General features: G+C 30.3%; 1 protein-coding gene across 4 annotated transcripts in view; it reads left to right on the forward strand.

Moving 5' to 3' along the window:
• LOC114129268 (uncharacterized) overlaps positions 1-22,972 on the forward strand; it is a 51,572-nt gene extending 28,600 nt beyond the window's left edge. Inside the window, exons 1-5 of one of the 4 annotated variants that reach the window (XM_027993948.2) lie at positions 5,734-6,019; positions 19,299-19,439; positions 20,253-20,615; positions 21,833-21,963; positions 22,779-22,972. In XM_027993948.2, coding sequence (XP_027849749.1) covers positions 5,924-6,019; positions 19,299-19,439; positions 20,253-20,615; positions 21,833-21,963; positions 22,779-22,971 — 924 coding nt within the window. In that variant the 5' untranslated portion in view covers positions 5,734-5,923 and the 3' untranslated portion in view covers position 22,972. Of the gene's footprint in view, positions 1-5,733; positions 6,020-12,037; positions 12,327-19,298; positions 19,440-20,252; positions 20,616-21,832; positions 21,977-22,778 lie in introns of those variants that run through there. The other 3 variants (XM_027993947.2, XM_050202983.1, XM_027993946.2) reach the window with 3 other exon arrangements.
• Positions 22,973-23,917: the final 945 nt, after the last annotated feature.

A 23,917-nucleotide genomic window follows, 5' to 3' on the forward strand; every position in this document is an offset into this window, starting at 1 on the left:
ATAGTGGACTTTTTTGGCGAGAGGGAGTGAGTAGGGCAGGTAAAATCAAACTGTTTTTGGATTTATATTTCGAATTCTATAAATTTAATTGAGCTATAATTATACAATCAACAATTGCAGCAGTATAGTATCGCCACTTTTGTTCTCACTATAATATACTGCAAATATAAAATATGCTAGGTATTTCGATTATTATAATTGGTATTATACAATAAAGTAGTCGTATAATAAGTCAAGAACTGCAAATATTGGAGCTACCTACAGTTATCACGGCTCTTTGATCACAAATTTGTTATTACGGTTGTACAGCAACCCTCCTCATATATATATTATACGTCCCCGCCAAACGTTTCGCTTAGTTGCACCTATAGATATTGCCATAACCCTCTCCAATCATTGTACGCGATAAGTCGATAATTAAGTCCATAAAATATACCTCTTAGTATATTATTATATAATATTATATTGCTTATACATGCGTTGTTGCCCGTTGGTTTTACTTATCTGTATGTATATATATATACACGTGTTTGTCATTATATATCGATGGTCACGCGGACCCTGAGTTGGATATAATTTAATATAGCGTACTACATAGTAAGTGGCCGCTACCCGTAATATTATATTATGGGGTATTGGGGTTACACCCCGTCGTGTACGAGGAAAGAATAAAAAAAAGAAACGCAGTTTTTGGGACCCACATTTTTATAATCGTCCGTGACGTACACGACATTTTAATATTTATATACATATTATATAACTGTATAAGGATGTATAAAGGTACAAAACGGTCGGTCGGGTGGTCTTTGTGCCGAGAGAAGACTGCTGCACGCGTATTATTATGTAGGACGTGCGGGGAGAGTTGTGCGCGCCAAAAACGATTATTATTACATCGGCGTAATAAAGATGATGATGTTATTATTATTACGCCACCCACTGCCGCCGCCGTGAGCGAATAACTAAAATGCGAGAGATACGCCACTGCCACCCCCTCTTCCTCACACCACTATAAATATATATAAATATGTATTATGTGTGTGTAATTTTACGTGTATCGATTTTGCTGTATTCGCAGTATTATATTTTTTTTGTGTTTTTCTCGTTAATTTTTTTCCACCGCGAAGGACGATGCGCTCCGTTATAACATATTTTTGAGTTTATTATACTGTACCATCATTATTTTTTACTCGAATTGATTGTGTATATGATCGTTTTTCCGCTATAACGGATACCACAACACATGTGCGCGTATTTTGAAAAATATATCAACGGACTAGCACACACTGTAATTGATATCTCTACTTATAGGATACAGCTCAATAGCTCGTATAATTTCAGGGATTTGTATGTGGAATGAACATTTTTGGGGAATTCACAATCTAATTTGGAAGGAAAATGGTGAGACTATTTTATGTAAAATTATTTTTATTTTCATGTCATTTTTAGTTAGTTTAGCAAAACTAAAAGTGGTCATCTAATACTTTTTAAAAATAAGAGTCGGGCACTTACTATTATATTATTATACATTTATATGTATTGTAGTCCTATAATACCTACATCTATGTGTATTTTATTCTCCAATTTTATTCTATTCTCGTTGTAATTGTTTCAAAGATTACATAACATAGACAATTTCGTAAAATTATCGTTTGCCCTTATATAGTGGATTCATAAGTACATGTTCTGTGTTCAATTCTCACTCTGAAATGAACACTGAAATTTTTTGATCTTTTTTACCTCTCTAAAATGTTTAATCAAAACAACGTTTAAAAACAAACACACTACGATATCTACTACAAGAAATTCGTTCAAAACGACTTCAGCTGATGTTGTAATGTTTTCTGGACTGGTGATAGGTACTAAAAAATCACCGAAATAGACTATTTCAAATAATCTCGATAATATACATTTACGTGTAGAGGACATCAATTTAGAGGAAAATAATTTATAGCTTATGCAATCACAGTTATAGGTATATCATAATGATATATCAGCGTCTGTCAAAAAGTCAAAAGTCACCATAATAAGCTTAATGTCGCATAGAAAATACAAAAGAAAATCGCCCAACTAGAAAGCGCCAAAAACAAGGATCAGCACCCCAAATCTACCATAGTACACTCACGTGTTCCTGTATATTTATACACATTAGCTGTACAATATACGTACGTGTTGGATATCACATTAATGGCACATCTATATGACGTGTAGGTACATACCTATGCCATAGCATATAATATGGTATGCATATCACACCAATGATGAATACGTGCAACGTGTATAAAACGTCTAAAAATTTAAAAAAATATATATATATATGTCACCCAAGGCCCAAGCAATTGATCCATCAAAAATATAAACGGAAATGTCGCATATATTATACTTTACAGCATAGAGATGATTTTTTAGTATTACTTTGATAATTAATATGCAGATGGATTACTGTGGATGGGTGTCATTTCAATTTTATTTTCTATGTTTTATACCACAAAAGTAAATATAACTTTATAAATATACGATGCATACAATATGTATACAATTATAGTATACAAATATTATAAAAACATAATATAATATTAATATATATATATTTTTTTTTTGTAGCTATCTAGATTTCACGTTATCTTATTCCATTAGATATTAATTTTGGATTAAAATTAAGTTATTATATTAATGGTAAGTACATTATTATTTACAAAAAAAAAAAAACTAAATTATAATACAAGTATTAGTATTGTAATACCTACCTATATTTTATTCTTCTTAAGTCAAGGAACCTCACCGGAAACGGGCATTTTAAAATTTCTCGTCGACAATAATAATAATAGTTGTAACTTATAAATATTATTTCGTATGATACTCGTACATGACAATTTAAACTTTCTATATATTATACCTATATCCGTATAATGTATATAAATTGTAAACCATCAATTTCGTCGTCATCCGATTTACATTCTGAACGTGTGCTGCACGATGAACAATGTAAACGACGACATATGTATTTATGTTTGATATTAAGTGTAATAATATTATTGTGAATATAATTGTTATCGTATTCTTACAATTTTATTTAAACTATATTAAACGCATAAAAAGTAACAAGCAATAAATTAATGAGGAAGAAAGTATCGTGTATAAAATATTAAAATGTAATTTACCTTAAAATTTAGAACAATTAAAAAAAAAACTATATAAAACGACTATAATATTAATGCATCAAAATAACCACTTTATATAGGTATAATACATAAATTTATAGTGTGGAAACCCGTTAGTAAAAAGATAAAATCTACAATTACTATGATAATGATTAAATGCCTAAAATTGTCTATAATACTTCAGCAAGTGTGAAAGACGGTGAATGAAAGGTTATAAACTTGTAATATTTTATTAACATATTTATATATATATTATATATATTATAATATACACCTATAGACATTTTTAAATATTTTTTATTATTTGTTATTCTCTCTAAGGACACGGTAGTACCTATATAAAATAATTGTTTATGAATTTAAAATGTTTAACCTGATATTTTATAATAATGTAATTAGCTGATCACAATAGCTGTAATGTGGTAACGATAAATAATATATTATACACAAAAAAAATTCTACTTGTATTGTTATATTGTAATAGGTTCTAGACACATCTAATAAAATTATATAATTTAATCTTTTAAATAATATAATAATAATATGTTTGTAAAACATGTAAACAATTTCGTGACCCATGGGACATAGATTAGGAAACACTGATCTATATAGAATATTCAAATTGTAGATTTTCTGCAAAGCTAAAATGATTTCCCAAAAATTGTTTTGGCTGTATTTTTCTCTAATTTTAATAGTTTAATACATACGTATTACTTTTACTTGATGGTTTTAAAAGTTAAGTATGTAGTGTGTTACTATTGAAATGAATGCATCGTCCATTAGTCTATTGGAATTTTATTGTTTCATGGGTGCATTATTAATATTGTCGTTAAATATAGTTACAGAGCTGCGGGTTGTATCTACATATTTATTGTTCCGACTATAGGATGATTTTTTTAATGTACCACTGATTCACGTTTTATCTGTTATTAGTTTAGTGTTTTGCAAATCTTTTTTTCTATGACAAGTTTTTGTTACATGTATACATTCGTATGTAAACTCGTAACATAAAATAAAAATAAAGTCATGATATACATTATATAGGTAGATGAGTGGAGTATTGAAGTGGCAGGATATGGTTGCCTGTCAACTTTTTTTCACCATCACTTAAACTCAACCCGAACAGTACAAACAATTTCAAGTATAGTTCCCGCAAAATATTCCTCACCGGAACATATTCGATAATAATAAACATCCACTAAAAGATAAACAATATTATCGATTCAAAAAATAATCATTTTATTTCAAAATATTTACAAAAAAAAAATAATTAATTATTTTTTTGAAAAAACTTTTTTTGTTTAAAAATTATTATCGTTTGTATGTTGCTTTACGTAATTATATACATAGTTATTATGTATTGGCTGTATAATACATTTTACATTATTGACCGATATCGTATGTTTCGCCGCCATTTCGTCGCGTCGTCGCCTGCTGCGGTACATAATGTAATATATTATTGCTGTATTGTTTTTAGTAGTTCCATTTTCGCTCTCGTTTTTATAATATAGCAAAAGAAATGACTTCAAAGCCTTTACATAATAATTACAACAAAAAAATCTATTAAAGCATTATTGGTATAATAATAATGAATAAAAAACTTTCGATAAGAGATTCATATTTTTATATATTATTATAGTTAATATCATAATAATTTTTATTCGCAAAACTTGATAGATATTGTCTAAAATAATACTGCAGCAATTTTTATTTATAATTAGTGCACTATTAAATCGCGCATCGAGATTTTCAATTTTAAACACGTGCGTGTGATCAGCACAAACGCAAAAAAATGTTTACTGTACTGTCTGTACGTATAGCTCATAGTTTTCCGTAATGTATAAAAAATGATTAAACAATAATTAATCATTCAAGTGAGCTGCAGCGTTTGCACAGCGCAGAGTTCCTCTTAAAAAACGCGTAAACCTATACATGTTATAATGTTTTATTATGTATACAGACATTATATTATATTGTATATAATAGGTTAGGTATTTCGCGAGCAATATTTTACTACACGGATAAATGATTACGATGCCAGTGTATGGTTCTAGAAGTGAAAAACCTACTCGAAACACGCTATATACTTGTAAAATATGTAGGTAGGCACTTGCTCTGTCTTAAAGTTTGATTTTTTCTTTTCTTCGTTACCTACTTGTATTGTATTCAACATTATTCATGTGTGTCATTCGTGTTGTGCGTTAATCGTTAGTGTTTGTGTGTGGTATACTGGTATACCTTTTTCATTAGAGAAATTTAAGCTGATTCAATTAAAAATATTTTATAACTTCGAAGTTATTTATTTATATTTAATTTTCTCATTAAACATACCAGCTCAGATGAACAAAATTCAAAATTGTATCCTTTATTAATGTATAATATTTTCATAATCAAATCGTTATTATATACGTATTATCATTACCTTTTACCTATTTTAATATTTTAATTTATTGCTGTTTTGATTCAGATTATTGTATGTAATACTATTATAAAATAATATACACTCAATGTGTGCATACTGTTGTTTGCACTATCTATATAGTGTTTATTGTTTGTAGTCTGATTTTAGTATTTTAAACACACACACATATACAAAGTCGTCTTCGAGTTCTATTGAACGTAGGTATTCAATGGATTAGATTTGGTTGTTGATGATTGAGAACTGCAGTATAAATGCATGTACCTAAGTTTATATTTATATATATTTGTGCGTGTATACTTTAAAGGTTCGAATCGTATTTCACTGTATCAGACAACATTTCAAAATGAGAAAAAAATCGAATTATATGAGAAACCGTTCAGCACACTGGTCGTTTAGAAGTACAAACCAGCAGACAGCCAATGGAAGATTATTAAGTAAGGTACACTATATAATATATATCATAGATCGAAATATTGTTATTACATAGGTCTTCAAACAAAAAACTGTCGTACAAATATTACAGAAACATTTTCATGGAGCTCTAACAAGCTCTTAATCAAAAACAATGATAAGACGTTTCGACATGGACTAAATTTTTTTTTCGCTCACAAATTCAATCGGATATGGATGATAATTTTTTTCCTATTTTCTACCGATATTTATTTCCTTATTTCGCGTTATGTGTAGGTAAATTCTCATCATCGTTGTCGTCGTCATCCTCGTCCTCGTCGTTTTCTTTCTTTAGTAATACGTCGTTCCCGGTTATTATATATATACATTACATCTTTAAAAAAAATTAACGCTTGGAGTAGTATTTATTCTTCTACTCTCCCCCCTACAAGCACGTCGGGCGTGTTTTTGGCACGTAGGAAATTATTCGGTATCCGTTTGAAACGAAAGAATAAAGAAAAAGAAAAATCAGATTCGATCTTCCGTAACGGTTTCGATGACCACGAGCCTCAAGGATATGCGTTCGAATAGATGTACCGTATCGACATTCGATTATTATATTACTGAGGTATAATAATACAAATATTATTCTATAGACGTGGTTAAAATATTTTGTATGTACATATGTATAGATATAGATATTTATTAAGGTTTGGGGCTTACATTTATAACATTGCAAAATCATTCCAAAAGTCAAATAATTTAGATAATTAATTCTTCAACTTTAATTATAAGAAACAAAAAGTATGCTTTTATTCTTACGATACATATTACATAATAGTATCTTTTAAGTTAATTACCTTTAAATGGATAAATATTATATGTTTATATGTGTATTTTAAAATTATTAATTACAAATTATTAACATTTCGGTAGTATAAAATTAAATTATATTGACTAAACGATATTTTTTTTTTCTATTGACGTTATTGGAGAAAATTTAATTTTATTATGTTTGAACAAAAATGTATTAGGTATCTACATTAAAAATAAACAGTTTGTAAAACCATGTAAGACACATGGATATTTTTTATTGCTTTCATTTGATTTAGATCAACATTTTTATCTAATATAATATATACGGTTTGTATAATTTTGACTGTCACAATTTTACTTATATTTGTTCTTAAACTTATAGGAATGAAGGTATTTAGCCTCTTTTCTGGCATTATATATTTTAAGACTTAAGTGTTAACTGGCCAAAGAAAATTATAAAAGTAAACTTTATAAGTAGGTACTGTTTTTACCTTTTTTAGATAACTTTTAAGTTAAGTTAACAAAATAATTTCTTACAATATACGTTGACAAATACACAATAGTACTTTTAAGTATTTATATACAATTAAGCGTTACTTGTTGTTTGATAAATCATTTGAATTGTATTTACAACTTGCTTAATTAAATTTTTTATAGAGTTACAGTAAATACGAGTACCTATATGTATTTACTTAAAAATCTTTGCTCTGTGGATTAATACATTACGTTATATTGTGTAATATTCAGATGGTGTTTGGCAGAATGTTGCCCGTTTGTTCGGAAGCGCCGATTTGTATCGCTATACGAGTCGTAACCTGAGATACATACCATTGTTATTAACACGTGTATAAGGTAGATACATAGTACAAAGGTACGACGACAATAACACAACAAATAAGACGCGCGTGCAAAACAACCAGTGGCGCTCACTACCGTGACTGTGAAAATATTTTTGGGGGTGTTACTCGTGTAGACGTCATGTACTCGTGTGTGTACATATTATATAGTATGGGTATGTGTTGTACAACATGTGTATTAAAATATGATGGACGTAAAATTTGTTCTCGATTATTTGTTCTTTTTACGCTATAATTGATTACGAGAAAACACTTCAATAAACTGTAATATAATAATACCATACCCTGAATCGATATACACGTTTATGCAACGACTATAATAACTTTACCTAAATGTTTTTTTTTTAATGGAACATTAAAATATCGTCGAAACATAAAAAAATATTATTCATGACGTTAAGGACGCATGTGTTTTTAAATCCATAACAATTTGTACATTTTTGTTTATTTCAATCTCGCATTTCACCCTAACCTATTGTTCGATGCGATTTTTCTAAACACAGCTCACTACGCAATAAAGTCCTAACGAACTTGGATATTTTTTTCATCCATATATTTTATATACAACTGACAATAAGAATTTTTGTTTTGTTTATGAAATACTGGAATTCAAAGCATATTCACCTTTTGATTTTTCGTATATATTTCATATATACTGCCGTTGAAACTTGCAAGCAAGCCTTATATATAATAAGTTATAGCTTTGAATCGAGTTTACGCGTATATTATATAACCGTTGTATTTGTATAGTTAGGTGGTATTGTTGCCGTTTCAATTCAAATATCCGCGGGGTGGTCGTATATTTATTGGACAATAATATGTGTAGACCATATAGTCTCATATGTATATCGATAAAAATATGAAATATATTTCACGGGAAGGGTGTTGTCGTACACTACACTACCGTTGTCGCAATAATATTAATAAATGGATTGCAGCGCAGACTTTTGTAAGGGAAATAAATTCACGGACTGTGAAAGTCATATTCTGTTCAGCGTCGAAGTTTGGAACTTTGCAAGTCGTTTTGTTGGCGATAAAAGAAATAATCTCTATCCACGATAGGAGTTGACAATATATTTTATTTAATATATTTATTGCTTTTGTTACTGTTACTATATATACACGTTTGAACGCATAAAATATGCAGCGCGATTTTACGGACGATGAGTAGTGTATAGAATACGATGTTATATCTATTGTTATGGATTTAGATATAACATATTACAATATTATATTATGTACATAAAGTTATATAAATTTATTTACACACAATAATTGATTATCGGACGTTATTACATTTTAAATTTTAATAATATAATAATGATAATATGAAATATCAAACAGTAAAATATTAAAGTTGTCGTTGTAAATGTACAACGATTGCATTGATTGATATGTACGAATCGTAACGATATAATGTAACAGTATAATTATTATAATTTAGAAGGCGAGCAACAAGCCGTATTACAATAATATGCGCGTATTATAATAATTCGAACGCGGTCGTGATGTCATTTCGAAACGATTGACTCATAAAGCCGCAACAATCGCCATCGCCATCATATATATATTATTTTAAATGCACTTATCGATTAAGACTTTAATAGCAATTTAGTTTTATTCGATTATATACACTGCAAGTGATGACTGCATAAGTATATAAGATAGTAATATTATGTAGACCGATTGTTTCGTTTTGGTTTATCGCGGACTACAGCGATGGTAGGTTCTGCAGTATATCAACGTTGTTAAATACGTAGGTATATTATTATATATTTTTTTTTTTTTGGGACTTCGAGCGCGGCGTGGTGTCGACAACCCCCAAGGTGTGCCAACATAATACGCAGAGATTACGCGTAATACCGATTTTTCTCGAACGATCCGAATCGGACGCGATATTATATTGTATATACAGACGACCCGGCATTACGGTCGTATAATATTTAACAAAGAATTATGGGAAAAACGAAAACGTTTCCAGTTGAAAGCGGCGTGTGCCGTTGTTTTACGGTAGTTCCCGGTACTTGTATACCCGACTCGTACAAGTCACAGTTGACGTTGTGACCGATCCAAAATATAATTCGGTAAAAATCCCATCACGCTCCGTTTAATATAATTTATATAAAATATCGCGTTAAATAATTATGCGCGCATCGGTATCGCCCGCCGTCCCGCGCACTGCAGGTGTGTTATAATATAGTATTATACTTATATAATACTTCTCTAACGGTATCCGCAATATAACATTATACTCGCCAGCCGACGACGAGCAGCTAAAAATCGTTGTTCTTTCTCTCGCACAGTCCGTCGGCGCTTAATCGATCCGAATAATAAAATCTAAATAGTACCGAAATTACCGAAATTGGCGTTGCGCGTGCACACACACACATAAATGGATCGTATATATATATATATTTTTTTTAAATCGGGATCGGAGACTTCGAAAGAAAAATAAAATTATATACCTACGTGCGTTTATACTCAACACATTCGTATATAACACGCATTATTTACGGACTTTACCAGCAGGATGATATAGCTCGTCGAATTAATAATATTATACAGCAGCAGCGGTATAATATGTCTTTCTGCGCGTAAAAAATATAAAACTAAAAACGGACAGTTTAGAATTACTACAACAATCGCAAGTACGATTACGGTACCTATGTAGTATATTGTATATTATAATGTTATATGTATTTAGTTTCAAGCGTGTATATATATATACTTACTTAAATATATATATATGTACCTAACGGGTTATCTTAGTGTTGATGTACCTCAAATGTTTAAACGTTTCATATTATAACCGCCAAGGCAACTGTTGTATTCAGGTATTAATAATCAATGTATTATATTACACAGTATTTAAGTTAGTACCCATCGGTATGTTGTACTTATTATTGTAGGTATATAATCAAAAATCATAATATATTTATATATATATATACAGGTGAGTTATATCTCAATATCTGCATAATCGTGGGTAAGTAATACGAAATAATTAGCTGGTTAATCATACACTTATTCACATTTATTTTTACTGAAGTTAATCATCCGCAGTTCTAATACAACGAATTATTTTCCGTAGTGCCAAGATTGTTGTTATTATACGTCAATACTTACCATATTAAGAGGACGCTATGTGTTATCTCTGTCTTACTAACGTAAAACATAGAAAATTTGAGTTCAGTGGAATCCATTTTATGCTGTTATCTTTAATATAAGTCATTTTAACTACTATAAAAACATTAAGGTAAGAATATTATCTATAGCATTCACGTATAGGTTTATATTGATATTTTTTTATTTTAAAATGAGTTGTTGGCATTTTAAAGTTTTAATATTTTACATAACTATAATTTATTAGGTAAAAAAATTGATGTGTAATTAATATATGTACTGTAGGTTAACAATTAATTTATATATGACATAGGTACCTATGTAAATTAAACAATGTATTATCTATAAGGTATAATTACATCTAAAAAAAAAAAAATTACATGACAGTTAATCACAGAATCGGAAAACGCAGAAGATTTTTTTCACTTGTCACAAAAAAAAAAAAAAATTAAAAATCGAATAATAATAACGAGAACAATATAATTTTGGAACGAATTTCGAATTTTTGGCAAACCGTCGGCATCATAGTGGTTAACCGTGCCAGAAACAATTATACAGGCACTGTAAACTATAGGATATTAGGATATAACTTAAAACTTATAGTTATTGTTATCGTAGAAAGAGGACTCGGCGAAATATAATACTATCGGTTAAAAGTCCACATAAATAGAACTAGACTATTAAATCATAAAGTTTAATTCAATCATAACTTGATTTCACCATAACGAAACTATAGTGTTCTAACAGTCAAAAGGTATATAACTATTAGGTTCGCAATGATTGGAAAGTATATTTTTCTTATTATATTTGTGTAGTAATCGATTCTATTTGTGAAGTAAAAGTTATCGTATATTACCTATAGGAACATTTGTTTTTCTCCAGTGCGATATTTGGTAGGTTCTGTTGCTGTTCTATTCAAGCATCAAATACGGAAGAAAACTAATCAATAAACGTGGTTCATTGATTACATAGTCGTAGGTATGTATAATTAGACAACTCTTATTCATAATAATTATAAATAAAATACTACATTAGACTGTTTAAGTAGGTACATAAGTACCTACTTAAACAGTTAAGATAAGTTTTTTTTAATTTTTTTTTTTTTTTTTTTAAATTAAGTTAGGGTTTCAATAATATTTTACATCGCAATAGATATAACTATATAAGTAGTGATATTAGTCGTTACGGATATAAATAATATTTGTAATAAATAATAGTAATATATTACCTAAGTCCTATAGTTACCGATGATATATTTTTTATCAGGGGGACTTTTATAATACAGTATATAAATATATAATACATAATAGTAATATATTATGCGTACACCGAGAACTTTTTTATTCTTTTCTACCGACTTTCTTGCTTATATATAGTATGCCAACCGTATCATTACATTATAATATAATGTACTCTTTCTTTTCGATCAACCCCCTCTACGACCCGTATATGTATTGTATATCGTCTATAGCCAAAGTCGCGGGTGTCGTGGACACGAATATATTACAGCTGCAGCCGCACAAAACGACCGGAAAGTTAAGCACGGGGATCACAGTAGACGTATGTATAATATAATAATATAATATTATGTACATATTGTATTTAATACGCGCGTATAATAGCACAACACGACAACGACGACGACGACCGCCGTTTGCGTTCACCCAGATATTTTCACCCGCGCTCGCGATGTTAACGAGTTTGTAATAATTTATTATTATTATTTTGTTTTCTTTGTGCCCGAACCGGGCACCCATGTTATAATATTATGCTGCACATAAACGTATATCTATATACATATAATAATATGCAACCATTCGAAAGTATTATAACACGTCTCCCAGGCGAAATGCGCAGTTTTATTTTATATATTATATTAATAAGTATAAACATTTAGTACGTTACGTGCGGACGACGGTCGTGATACACATAATATGCGTAATATACGTATACAGGGTGTCTATGCCGGTCTTTCGTTGTAGTCGTAAATATCACAATTATCGTCTATGCAGCGTAAGTTGTGACAGTAGTGCTGTAAGTTAGTGTCTATTACGGCTAACCTAACCATGCTTCCATAGTATCGTACGAAATTTTAAAACCTATATAAAGTTCACATTTAATTATTCCATAAGATCTGAGTATGCGTTCTTGGATACTTTTAAGTGTTATTACCGTTTTCCCGATATATAGACGCTACAATTTTTGTCTAATTTTAGTACGTTTTAACCACGAGTACGTTGTGAAAAAATATATACGCGATGGTCAGAGTCATTATAATAATTTGAAAAACCCCAAGTCTTAGAAGTATAGTAATCGACGAGAACACCCTGTATATTATACTCGTACGGTGCATTTAATAGGCACCTATCTTACGAACGGAGCGAGCAGCGTCTATATTGATATTCATTATTACACTACATTATTATTATATATATGATAAATCAGCTGCTCGGGACTTTTTTCTATCTGATCTCTCTCTTTCTTTCTTCTCAGTTCGTTTATAGCGTCTCCACAATGCATATTATAGGAGCTCGGCGCCGCACGCAAGGTCGTCAACGGGTTAAAAGTTAAGTCATTTTTAACGGTCGTTGTTGTAATCGTAATAACACGCGGGCGGACGACTTTTCTATCTCCGTGCGATCGCCTCGGGTCATCCAGCCGCTATCGACCACTTCCTCATCGTCAATAATCAGTCCCCATAATATATTATATGTATACGTGTGGGTACTAAATACGATATATATTATTATTATATTAACATTGTTTTATTAACAATTATTGTAGAAAACACTCGTTTTTTAAATAAAATATGTGATTATACTTGTAAATAATAAGTACCTACTATATAAATTATTATTACAACCAATAATTCGTCTTTTTTTCCACATTAACCATGTCTTACATCTTAATAACAAATTAATGATAGAGTATAAATTGATAGAGTATTAATAGAGTATAAATTTAATATTTTATAATTCTACATGATATTATAATATTATCTTATAACATTTTGTAATAAATAAAAATAATAATTATGGCTAGGTAAATGAACTAAATATTATAAATAAAATATATCGTTATAAAAGCATTAAAAGCACGGTATTAAACATTTGTTTGCTTATCATTTTAGAAAGGGTTTCTTTTTTTTTATTGGTAAAGAATACTTAGATTTGGTTAAAATGTAATGTGTAGAGGGGACGCATAAAATGTAAATGTTTTTGTTGAGCATACATGCGTTGTGGCTTACGTAACTTGGCAGTTGGCTCTTCAAGACAAATTTAATACCGCTATATAGGGAAACGGTAAAAAATCGATATTTTTGGGTTTTATACATTCTTTATTTACTACACTTGGCCGCAATAATATATTATTATAACGTGTACTGTTCATGTTTCTTTTATCACAATATTCAATTATAACAATATACTATATATTAGATAGAAGTGAGAGAGAATTATGTAATTTATACATAAAATTATCTTTCCACAGTTGATATTAATTTCTCACCAAATACGAACTCACATTATAATAATAATTTTTATAGCAATGGACGGGTACCACTGCATTTCTTGCATGATATATAAACAATAGTTGGTATAATATTTTCCAGCAATGTGAACGTGAAACAATATGTTTATTAAGCCTTATCAGATAAGGTTTATCGAGTAGAAATAATGGATTTAAGAGAACCCTCAGTATACATATACAACGCATGGGGTCAGTATACGATTGTCTTGTAAGGAGTAAAGGTAAGGGGTGTTTCCTTACAACATAAAATGATTAAGGCGCAGTGTTTTTTAGTGGAAACTTCTCATGTTTTACAACGTTTTTAGAAAACGAGATTTTTAAAACCATTTCATTTATAAAAAAAACATTAATTTAAAAATAATTTTAATTTTATTTCATTAATATTCTTTTAAAATGTTCGTGTTTAATCGCTATTAATATATAAATGTATACATAATATAATGGCGGATTGTTATCATTTAATTATTCTGCAATAGAAATGATAGAAATAGAATCAAAAACGATGTCAAATATTTAAAGCGAAATCGGAGGAGGTGTTTTTAAACTCGTATAATATTAGATGTATTAAAGAACCGAATCGGTCCATGCTTTTATATCGACATTTGATGCATTATAAAATGTATCTATATGAAAAAAACATCAACGCGGCGATCTGCACTTGGTAGGTTGTACACGGTCGTCATTACTTGGAGAGAAACGAATTTTTTCGGCAAACGAGCGTTGTAGTTCGCCCCTTATAATAATAATAATATATACGCGCTCAACCCCGCCAATCATTATTATATTATTCATCCGCCTCGGTGACGACGCACGTGCAACACTGCAGTCGCTATATATTGCGTGCGTATATTACATTATATACGTATATATATTTACCTGCTATATGTATATATAATATATATATACTTGCCACCAGCACCGACCGGGTGGAGGCGAATTCGCGGCGTGCGAGCGTTAACCGCACCGAAATCGATTGGTCGGGAAAATTTCGCAAACTCGAGTTTTACCCCCCGCGCGTGCTTTATGTGCGTGTGTGCGTGTACGTGTGCGTTTGTGCGCTGTAAAAACGGCGACGAAGTTAAAATGCTCGCGAAACGTTGTTTTAACTACACATAGTATATTATACACAATACACATACATATATATATATGTTTGTGTGTGAGACTGCAGGGGCGGGGGAGAGCTAAAGTAGTATAACGCGCACAACTGCCGCCGCCACAGCTCGTTTCCTTTTTTGGATTTAACCTCTGCTATGCCCGAGACGCAAACGGTTTTCGCTGTTTTTTTCCTTCCAACATTATATTTTATTGTATATTCTTCGCGTTTCGTATTCGTTTGTGTGTTCGTATTATACCTGTGTGTTGTTATTATTATTATTATTACGTATTACGAAGTTGTGCCCCGGCCATACGACAAACACGTTAATAAACGAATTCAATTCTATTCCGTTATACCTATGACGATACTGTATATGTATATTGTATATATATACACATTTTATGTGTACGCGTCGTGTCCGAAAATGGTCTTAAATACTTTCACATTTACGTAGGCAGTAGGCACAAATTTAAACTTACTTACAACACACTTGACGTCAGCGGCGGTATTGTGTCTCGTTTAAAATACATAAACACGAACAAACATAATAGTACGACGGTCTATATCATAGCTTTTTTTATAATGGCTACATTATTATTATATCATATTATTATTATCATTGGAGGTATGGGCGTACGCCGTATGGCAGATTAATCGACTAATTATTTATAAAAAATATAATTTATAAAGAATGCTGCAGATGATCTTCATCATTAATTATTAGATACATTTGTATATTGGTAAAATATCGTTTAACGTAATTAATTATTTGTACTTTACCGTAGTTAAATTTGTACGTACAAATTGCTGCTGAAAAAAATCGTAACATATTATGATTAAATATTTGAATAGAGTATGTTATATACTTTTTAGATACTCGTTAAAATAATATTAAAATATTTAATTTCTTAATTTCTTTCTGACCTTGACATAACAAGAATGATTTATTAACACGTGAGTGTGCGACGGTATAAACTAAAAACGTCATAAAAAGAATGCAGTTTTCAAAAAAATGTCATATTGAGAATTATAGTTGAGGTATGATGTCGGTGGTTAAATAAAAAATATTTTATTCGAGTATTTGCTCTTGTTTAGACTTTAAAGAATAATAAATTTTTAAGTAACTTTCAATGATTTAAAGGTATTTGTATTATTTACATCTATAATTACTTATGTGGTTATATAGGTAATAGTTATATTGTGTTCTATGGTGGTATTATTACGAATATATAGGTACATTAGGTACAATTATTGCAAAATATATTATATTCTATCAAATATCTAGGCTTGAAAAATAAATATCAAAGTTCGTGTATTAATAATGAACTTTTTACCCAATAGGAAAATCATACTCCCTTAAATCGAAGTCAAAAAGGTTACAAGTAGGACAAACATTGATTTTTTTATAAGGGCTGGTTGTAATTTTTTCTCTATTTATAAAAATCGAAATGACGCCATTGTTCTATCATATTTTCATTAGGTACTAGCTTTCTTTCATTATCACCATTATTATTTACTATGGTTGTTAGAAATCATCGTTATCGAATGAATGAGAGCGACGAATGAGTGCGCTTCCGAATTCTGATACAGAGGTATTGTTATGTCCTAGAGTTCGCGATTATTATATTATTATTCGTTAACAAATGAGCCACACCGACGACCTTACACTTTCCGTATCTTTCGATGGGATCTACCCAATTATTAGTATAACCTATATATTATATAAAGCACGCTGTTCGAGTTCGAAGGGCATATTGCTATCTGTGAGAAAGTAGTATTATAGTTCGATTATTATTATAGTTATTATTTTGCGGTGTGACGTTTTCACGATGCGCGCACCTTTCGCTCGGTGTTTGATTTGTATAGAAATAGAATAATATATTATATTATTTAAATGGGTTTGTTGTGTATATTTTTAGAAATGACTCTCGTGACGACGTTTATTGCAATTATGACGATACGATAAAAGGCCAAACTCGCTGAAATGATTTCGGGGGCGTCTGTATTTTTGAGACCGCAAATAACACAATAATCGTATATCAATCAAAAAAAAAAAAAAAAAAAGAGCATAAATATTTGTTTATTACTCTCGCCATTCGCTGACATATATTAATATTATATTTGTATATATAAACTCATTGATCGAGAAAAAACCTAGTTTTGTAGAATGTTTTCCTTGTCATTTCTCTGCACTCTTCTGTTCTTCTATTCGAATCTATTATAGGAGATAGTATAGTATCTATATCCCTATATAATGTACCTACGCCCTACGATCTACCTACGTATCACTGTGTACCTATAAATAATAACCTACTCCCGGGACTATAATACTTGCATCCACCGGGGCCACATTATATACACATAATATTATCGACCTTCGATGTTTGTCACGAGACAGATGTTACTCTTGGTGTCCATGACCCGGCCCTATAAACACAATAACATTTCTGTAATGATGATTGTGGATATACACACACGCACATATATATGTATAAAAAAAATAATAAACGATAAAATCGTCAATATTGTTGCGTCAGATATTCTGTGTATTGATCATACCAAATCGAATTGGCCGGCAGCATATTGTTTTTTTTAAATTTCTTTAGAAATCTCAAAAATCTTCGTTTAATCATAGTTAATTAATATAATATGATGTATTTAAATAAAACGAGGTTATATTTTATTAAAGCGCGGAATAATTTCCAAAAACGATTAAGTGCGAATTTGGCATTGAATATATTCCTTAAGGACTTGGTCCTGAAGTAATAATCTCCATTTATTTATATATATTTATTACTATATTAATGTATTATTGGCTGTATATAGTAATCCTTTTGAATATTCCGATAAGAACTTTCAAAATTAATTTATCACTATGTTCATTAAAGACCGATAGTAATATTTGTTTTAACTTTATTTTTCATTTATAATAAATGTTAATTTGCTCCAACCTCATTAATCAACTTCAAAACATTGAATTCATTTTTGTAAAAAAAAAAATCTCCTCTTTTTTATGTGCCGAGTATAAAACACTAAAAAATAGTGTGCTTTAAGTAATTATCATATTAGTGATAAATTTATTTTAATATTAAAATATAAAATAATGGCGATATATAGCTTATGTAAGTATCGTATCACCACGAGTAGTATAATCTATTAATGTGATACTATAATATTTGTTCGATAGTCCCACGAATAAAAAATATGAACATCCGTTATAAGCGCCTCGGGGTGTTTTCAGAGAAATATATAATATTTGCTGTTTGGACTAATACCATAACATGAATATTATTATTATTCATCGTCGTCTCTAAAGCTATGTACAGTTGAGTGAAAATACGATATACGCATCAGCTATATGTACCGATATGTACTTTACTAGCACACTCAATGAAAACCCATTAATATATATATATTATATATATAAATGTATATAATATTTATATACACGTAGTGCATAATCGTGTACAGATAGAATAACGCTGGAGGCGAATATTTAATTAGGAACCTTTTGTGTGTCAAATTTAATTCGGTTTGTGGATTCGAAGAAAAATATTTCAATAAACTCTACTGATGCTCGAACCGGAGTTCATCTACCAGCCCTCCCGCAAACAGTTTCGATTTAACGTATTTACAGCTAATTTACAGAAATATTATGCATAGCCATATATACTCAAACATCAAAAGCGAACGCGTGGGCATAAAATGTAATAATGTAATAATATCTCGTTTTAATTTCCTATTGCGTTCAAATGCATCATACTGTATATAATATTATAATATAAATGCCTGGGGTTATAATGGAATTAGATGATTGTGGGCGCGGGAGAGTGTGGAGGATTTTCATCCAAACATCTTGTCCGGGATTCACTAATCACATCATTTTGTATTTCCCGCTAAAACAGAAACTCTACGACTGCAGCAGTGTTCAATCGGCTATTTCCGTCGACTTGGATAAATTTAGAGGGCACCTGTACGTGCTGGACGGCGGATACGACAACTGTCAACCGAAAGTTATCGTTTATGATCTGAAGACTTACAAATATGTACGTATACATATAGTAAATATATTATTATAATATTATATTTTGAGCCGATTACATTATTCGTTAGTTTGTAGGGACGTACGCAAAATAAAATTGGATGTATGTTTTCAAAAGTCTGTGTTAGCTTAGTATTATGTTTTTAATTTAAAAATCAAACAACATTCTGTGACCAAATATAAATCATATTACAACTGCTGATATAGGTTAGTAAATAATGTTTTATTTAGATAACCCTTATAGATTTTTTATAGTAGGTATCTAATGTCAACATATAAAAATTAAAATTTCACTAAAATAAAACAATTGAAAAATCAGTTCACGATTTATTTTTTCTTAACAATAACAATTCAAATAATACAAAAACTATTCTGAAAAGTGAGCGAAAATAGATTGAAAATGTATTATTTTATGATTCAAAACAAACACTACTAATATTCTAACCCTAAAATGATTAATTTTGATTAATTTTTCTCCAAAAAATCTAATGCCATATTTACTTGATAATAAGTAATAACATTATAAATAATCAGCGTAAGTTTCATGTTTCAAATTTATATATTTTAAATTGTAACAAAAGTGCCAAATTCGATACAATTATGAAAACCGGGTCTGTTTGAAATATTATTATAGTGTTTTTTATGTATTTTAGCTGTTTTTTTTATAATGAATTATATGAAAGCTTGAGAAAAATGTTAATTGGTAATTGACCACTCAAAATACCATAAACCTTTCTGTTAGCTAATGTATCCACAATCCACATATACATAGTAATATTATCACATTGTTATTATTGTTGTCACGTGACACGTATAGATACAGTCGGTAGAACTCGGTGGACTCAACGGATCGGGACTAACCACGCTGGTGGTAGATGCGAGACCGTTCAAAGCCGAGATGAGGGTGTACGTAGGCGATACGCACAGCGGACGTATCGTGGTATTGGACCCGGACCGAAACATTTGGTACATGGTCGCATTACACGCCCAGAACTACGGCGGCGCAGTCATACAGGACTACCGCAGACCGGAAGTCAACCAGGAAGTTACTGCAGAATGCATCGCTGTCTCCAAGCTACATTCGTCTGTATACTTAACGTCAATGCGCTCGCACGACTTGTACACGGCTTCGTTCAAGGATCTTCGAAATATCACCTCTTATGTCACGCCTAGCGTAAAGGTATATACGACGCATGATCGCTTAATTATTATATCCGTCCATATATATATACGACACGCGATGACGGACAATTGGGTAATCGCCATATTATAAGCGGAAATACGAGGGTGGCTTGGCTTAGTCGTATTTTCGTCGTTTATCTGTTTGAAATAATTATTTAAGTTAAGTCTGGAATGACTGTCTTCGAAAAACTATATTTCGGAATACTTACATGCATAACAAATAAAGACAATAATACGCACATTGCATTATACCTATTTGCATTGATATTATTTCGGGAGACTTGAAAAATATAATGTTCACAATCATTTGTTCATCTAAATGTTTATGAATTATTATTACAGGTAATCACAGCAGACAATTACTATTGATTATACAATTTAAAGAATTGTCCATGCACATTATCTATAGTATAATGTCATGGTATTAAATTATATAAGTTCGTCAACCGTTGATTGACGACTTATAATGATCAACATTTAAAAGAAAGTTTTTCGGCTATATGTGTCAAATAAAAATGAGGTTAAGAATATCATAGAAGGTTTTATTTGTGCAGTATAGATCGTATTTAAAAAAGAAATTTACAACAAAGAAATTATTGTCTCGTTTTCATCAATAAAAACAAAAAAACAATTCTATTGTTTTAAAATTATTTATTTATTTTAAATTAAACAGACTTACAGTAACGATGTTTACTATCTATTAATAAAATATTCATTTTAAAGAAATCAAACAATAAATAGCTAAGGCGCAATATGCCGTTATAATATATTAAAAAGTAAGCCCTCCCTTAAAATGTTATTTCAGTTCTATCGCCTTATTCGTTTAATAACATAATTCCTCTTCTCATATTATCCTTTGTTCGATCGTTTAAACCGTCTAAACCTACTTACCTACAATATACGCCGCGTAAATATACGGGTACGCTTATTATTACAACGAAACGCTACTCTGTATTTACGCGCGCGCGTTTAATTAAAATTACAACGCATTCGTAATTATACTGTATTATATAAAATAATAACTATTTTTCCCCTTTTTAATAGTACCTACATTATATCCGCACGGTGTCTTCGTCGTTTTATTCGCGGCGCACAGGCCGTCAAACGACGTCTTCATGTTTAATATTCTTACGGAAACGTATAGTAACTTTAGTCACCGCTATCGCGGTCGAAACGATTTGAGACGTAATTAGAAAATTATTGTCTTCGTTGCAGGATGGTGACGTGCTTCCGGTTGGATTGCGAGTGCGCTGGGAAGGCGTCAAACTGGGTGTTTCGAGCGGGCTGTACGCTGATATACAGGGTGGTCTCAACTATGTATACACCAGAGATTTCGTAGCCGTCAGGTGAATATAATAGGTATATTGTATAAAAATATCATCTGGAGGACTCTATAGTGTAGACTAGTGTTTCTACTAGTATATAAGTAATAAAACAAAAAAAAAAACCCAATTATTTTGATTTTTACATTGTTTACTTAATTTTTATATAAAATTGTAACTATGTCGGGTAATAGTCATAGTGTCAAAAGAGACTTATTTTAAATCTTCATAAAATTTGCTAGTCAATTATGTTTGTTGGTTAATGTATTTTTATTTTAATAAAAGAGTTATGTAGTACCATGTTTGGATTTTTTCGTAAAAAATGACAAAACTACTTAATTTCAAGTGCCCAGGAGCACAGCTTAAGATCAAATAATTAATTTCAAATTTTGCAATTATTATTTTAAAGGGTGTCAAAGGTTTAAATGAGATGGTGCCAAAAATTGTATAAAAAAAAAATTACAAGAGTAAACATAGGGCCATCATTCAGTCTACAGTCTATACACACTCCATTGTGGTCATAAAATCTTTTTAAATAATACTATCAAATATTAAATTCAATAATAAAGTGCATATTATAATACAGGTTTTACATAAATAATGTAATTCAGGGGTGTTTAAATGTCCAAAAAATGTTGATAGACGCAATTCAATCAACTAAATATTTCGCAAATAACAATTTGATTGTATAATCGCGATTTAAATCATCCGAGTAGGACAAAATTTCCCAGTGTTTTACATATTATCTGTAACATGTACAATGTTATGTACACAGAATTTCTTAAAACAAATCGATCGTTCGAGTTAACGCGTGTATTATTTTATATTTATGTATGTAGATTGAGTTTGATCGCCGGAGGTGCACCGGTCACGGCGGAAAACCACAAGGTGTTGTTGCAGTCGTACGACCTGTTACCGGCGGTAACGAAGATTTTCACGGACAACACGAATTATCTGCAAGTGTGGGCCCTAAACGCCGTGCCCAACTCGAAAAACCGTCATCTGGTTAAAATAAATACGCTCACGTTATAAATGTCGTCATTCGTGAATTCAATATATTATTACTAGGTATAATTAGAGGTTACCTGGAGGATTTGACGTTTTTAATGAGCAATATTGCCGTCCCTTTAAGATTCGCTCTGTATAAAGAAGATTCACGAAACATGCTCACCGTCTCCTTCATTTCTCCTTTGTAGTAATGAATTTATGAAAAATCTTATTTTTGGAATTCCTAAGTATATAGCTAAAAGCCGTCGTTACTTTAAGTACTTATATTTTGTAATGTTGTTAAGGATTGTCCTATGTTGATACAATAATACGAACTAACAAGTAAAAAGTTTGGTGACTGGTGAGCATACTTGGTGAATCATATTCTGTTTAATATATATATGGATTTAAACGACGTTTATAAACTGTAAATATAATATCTATGTATACTATCATTGATTATAATAGAATAGTCTATTACATAATCAATGATACTATAATATATTCTCTTACATTATACCATTCCATATATGTAATATGTATGTATTATAACCATCACCGTTTACGGAACTTGTCATTATTAGATGTAAGTACCAATAGGGTGATCAATATTATATTTAATTGGCTACAATCATTATTAATTTTCAATATGTTTTTGTTTTTGGAAAAAAAATTGTTTTTAAGTAGCTTAGAAAAGTACAAACTTACTTAGTATAGTATATTTAGACGGAAAAAAATATAATTTTCATTATTGCCTAAACAATATTATATTATCCACACGAGTATTGAATGAATTGTTTTTGCATAAGTATTCCGTGTCTATTTTAAATGTTAATCAATAATTTTTTGTAAAAATGTAGTATTATATATTAGGTATAATAATATATTATGGTTTAATAAATATTTTAAATTATACAGGACTTCAAAAATACAGAAATTGACGAGTGAAAAGAGCGTAGCCAGGTAAATAGATCACTCCGTAATCCGTATG

The sequence above is a fragment of the Aphis gossypii genome, chromosome 3 (assembly GCF_020184175.1).
Source record: "Aphis gossypii isolate Hap1 chromosome 3, ASM2018417v2, whole genome shotgun sequence".
NCBI lineage: Eukaryota > Metazoa > Arthropoda > Insecta > Hemiptera > Aphididae > Aphis > Aphis gossypii.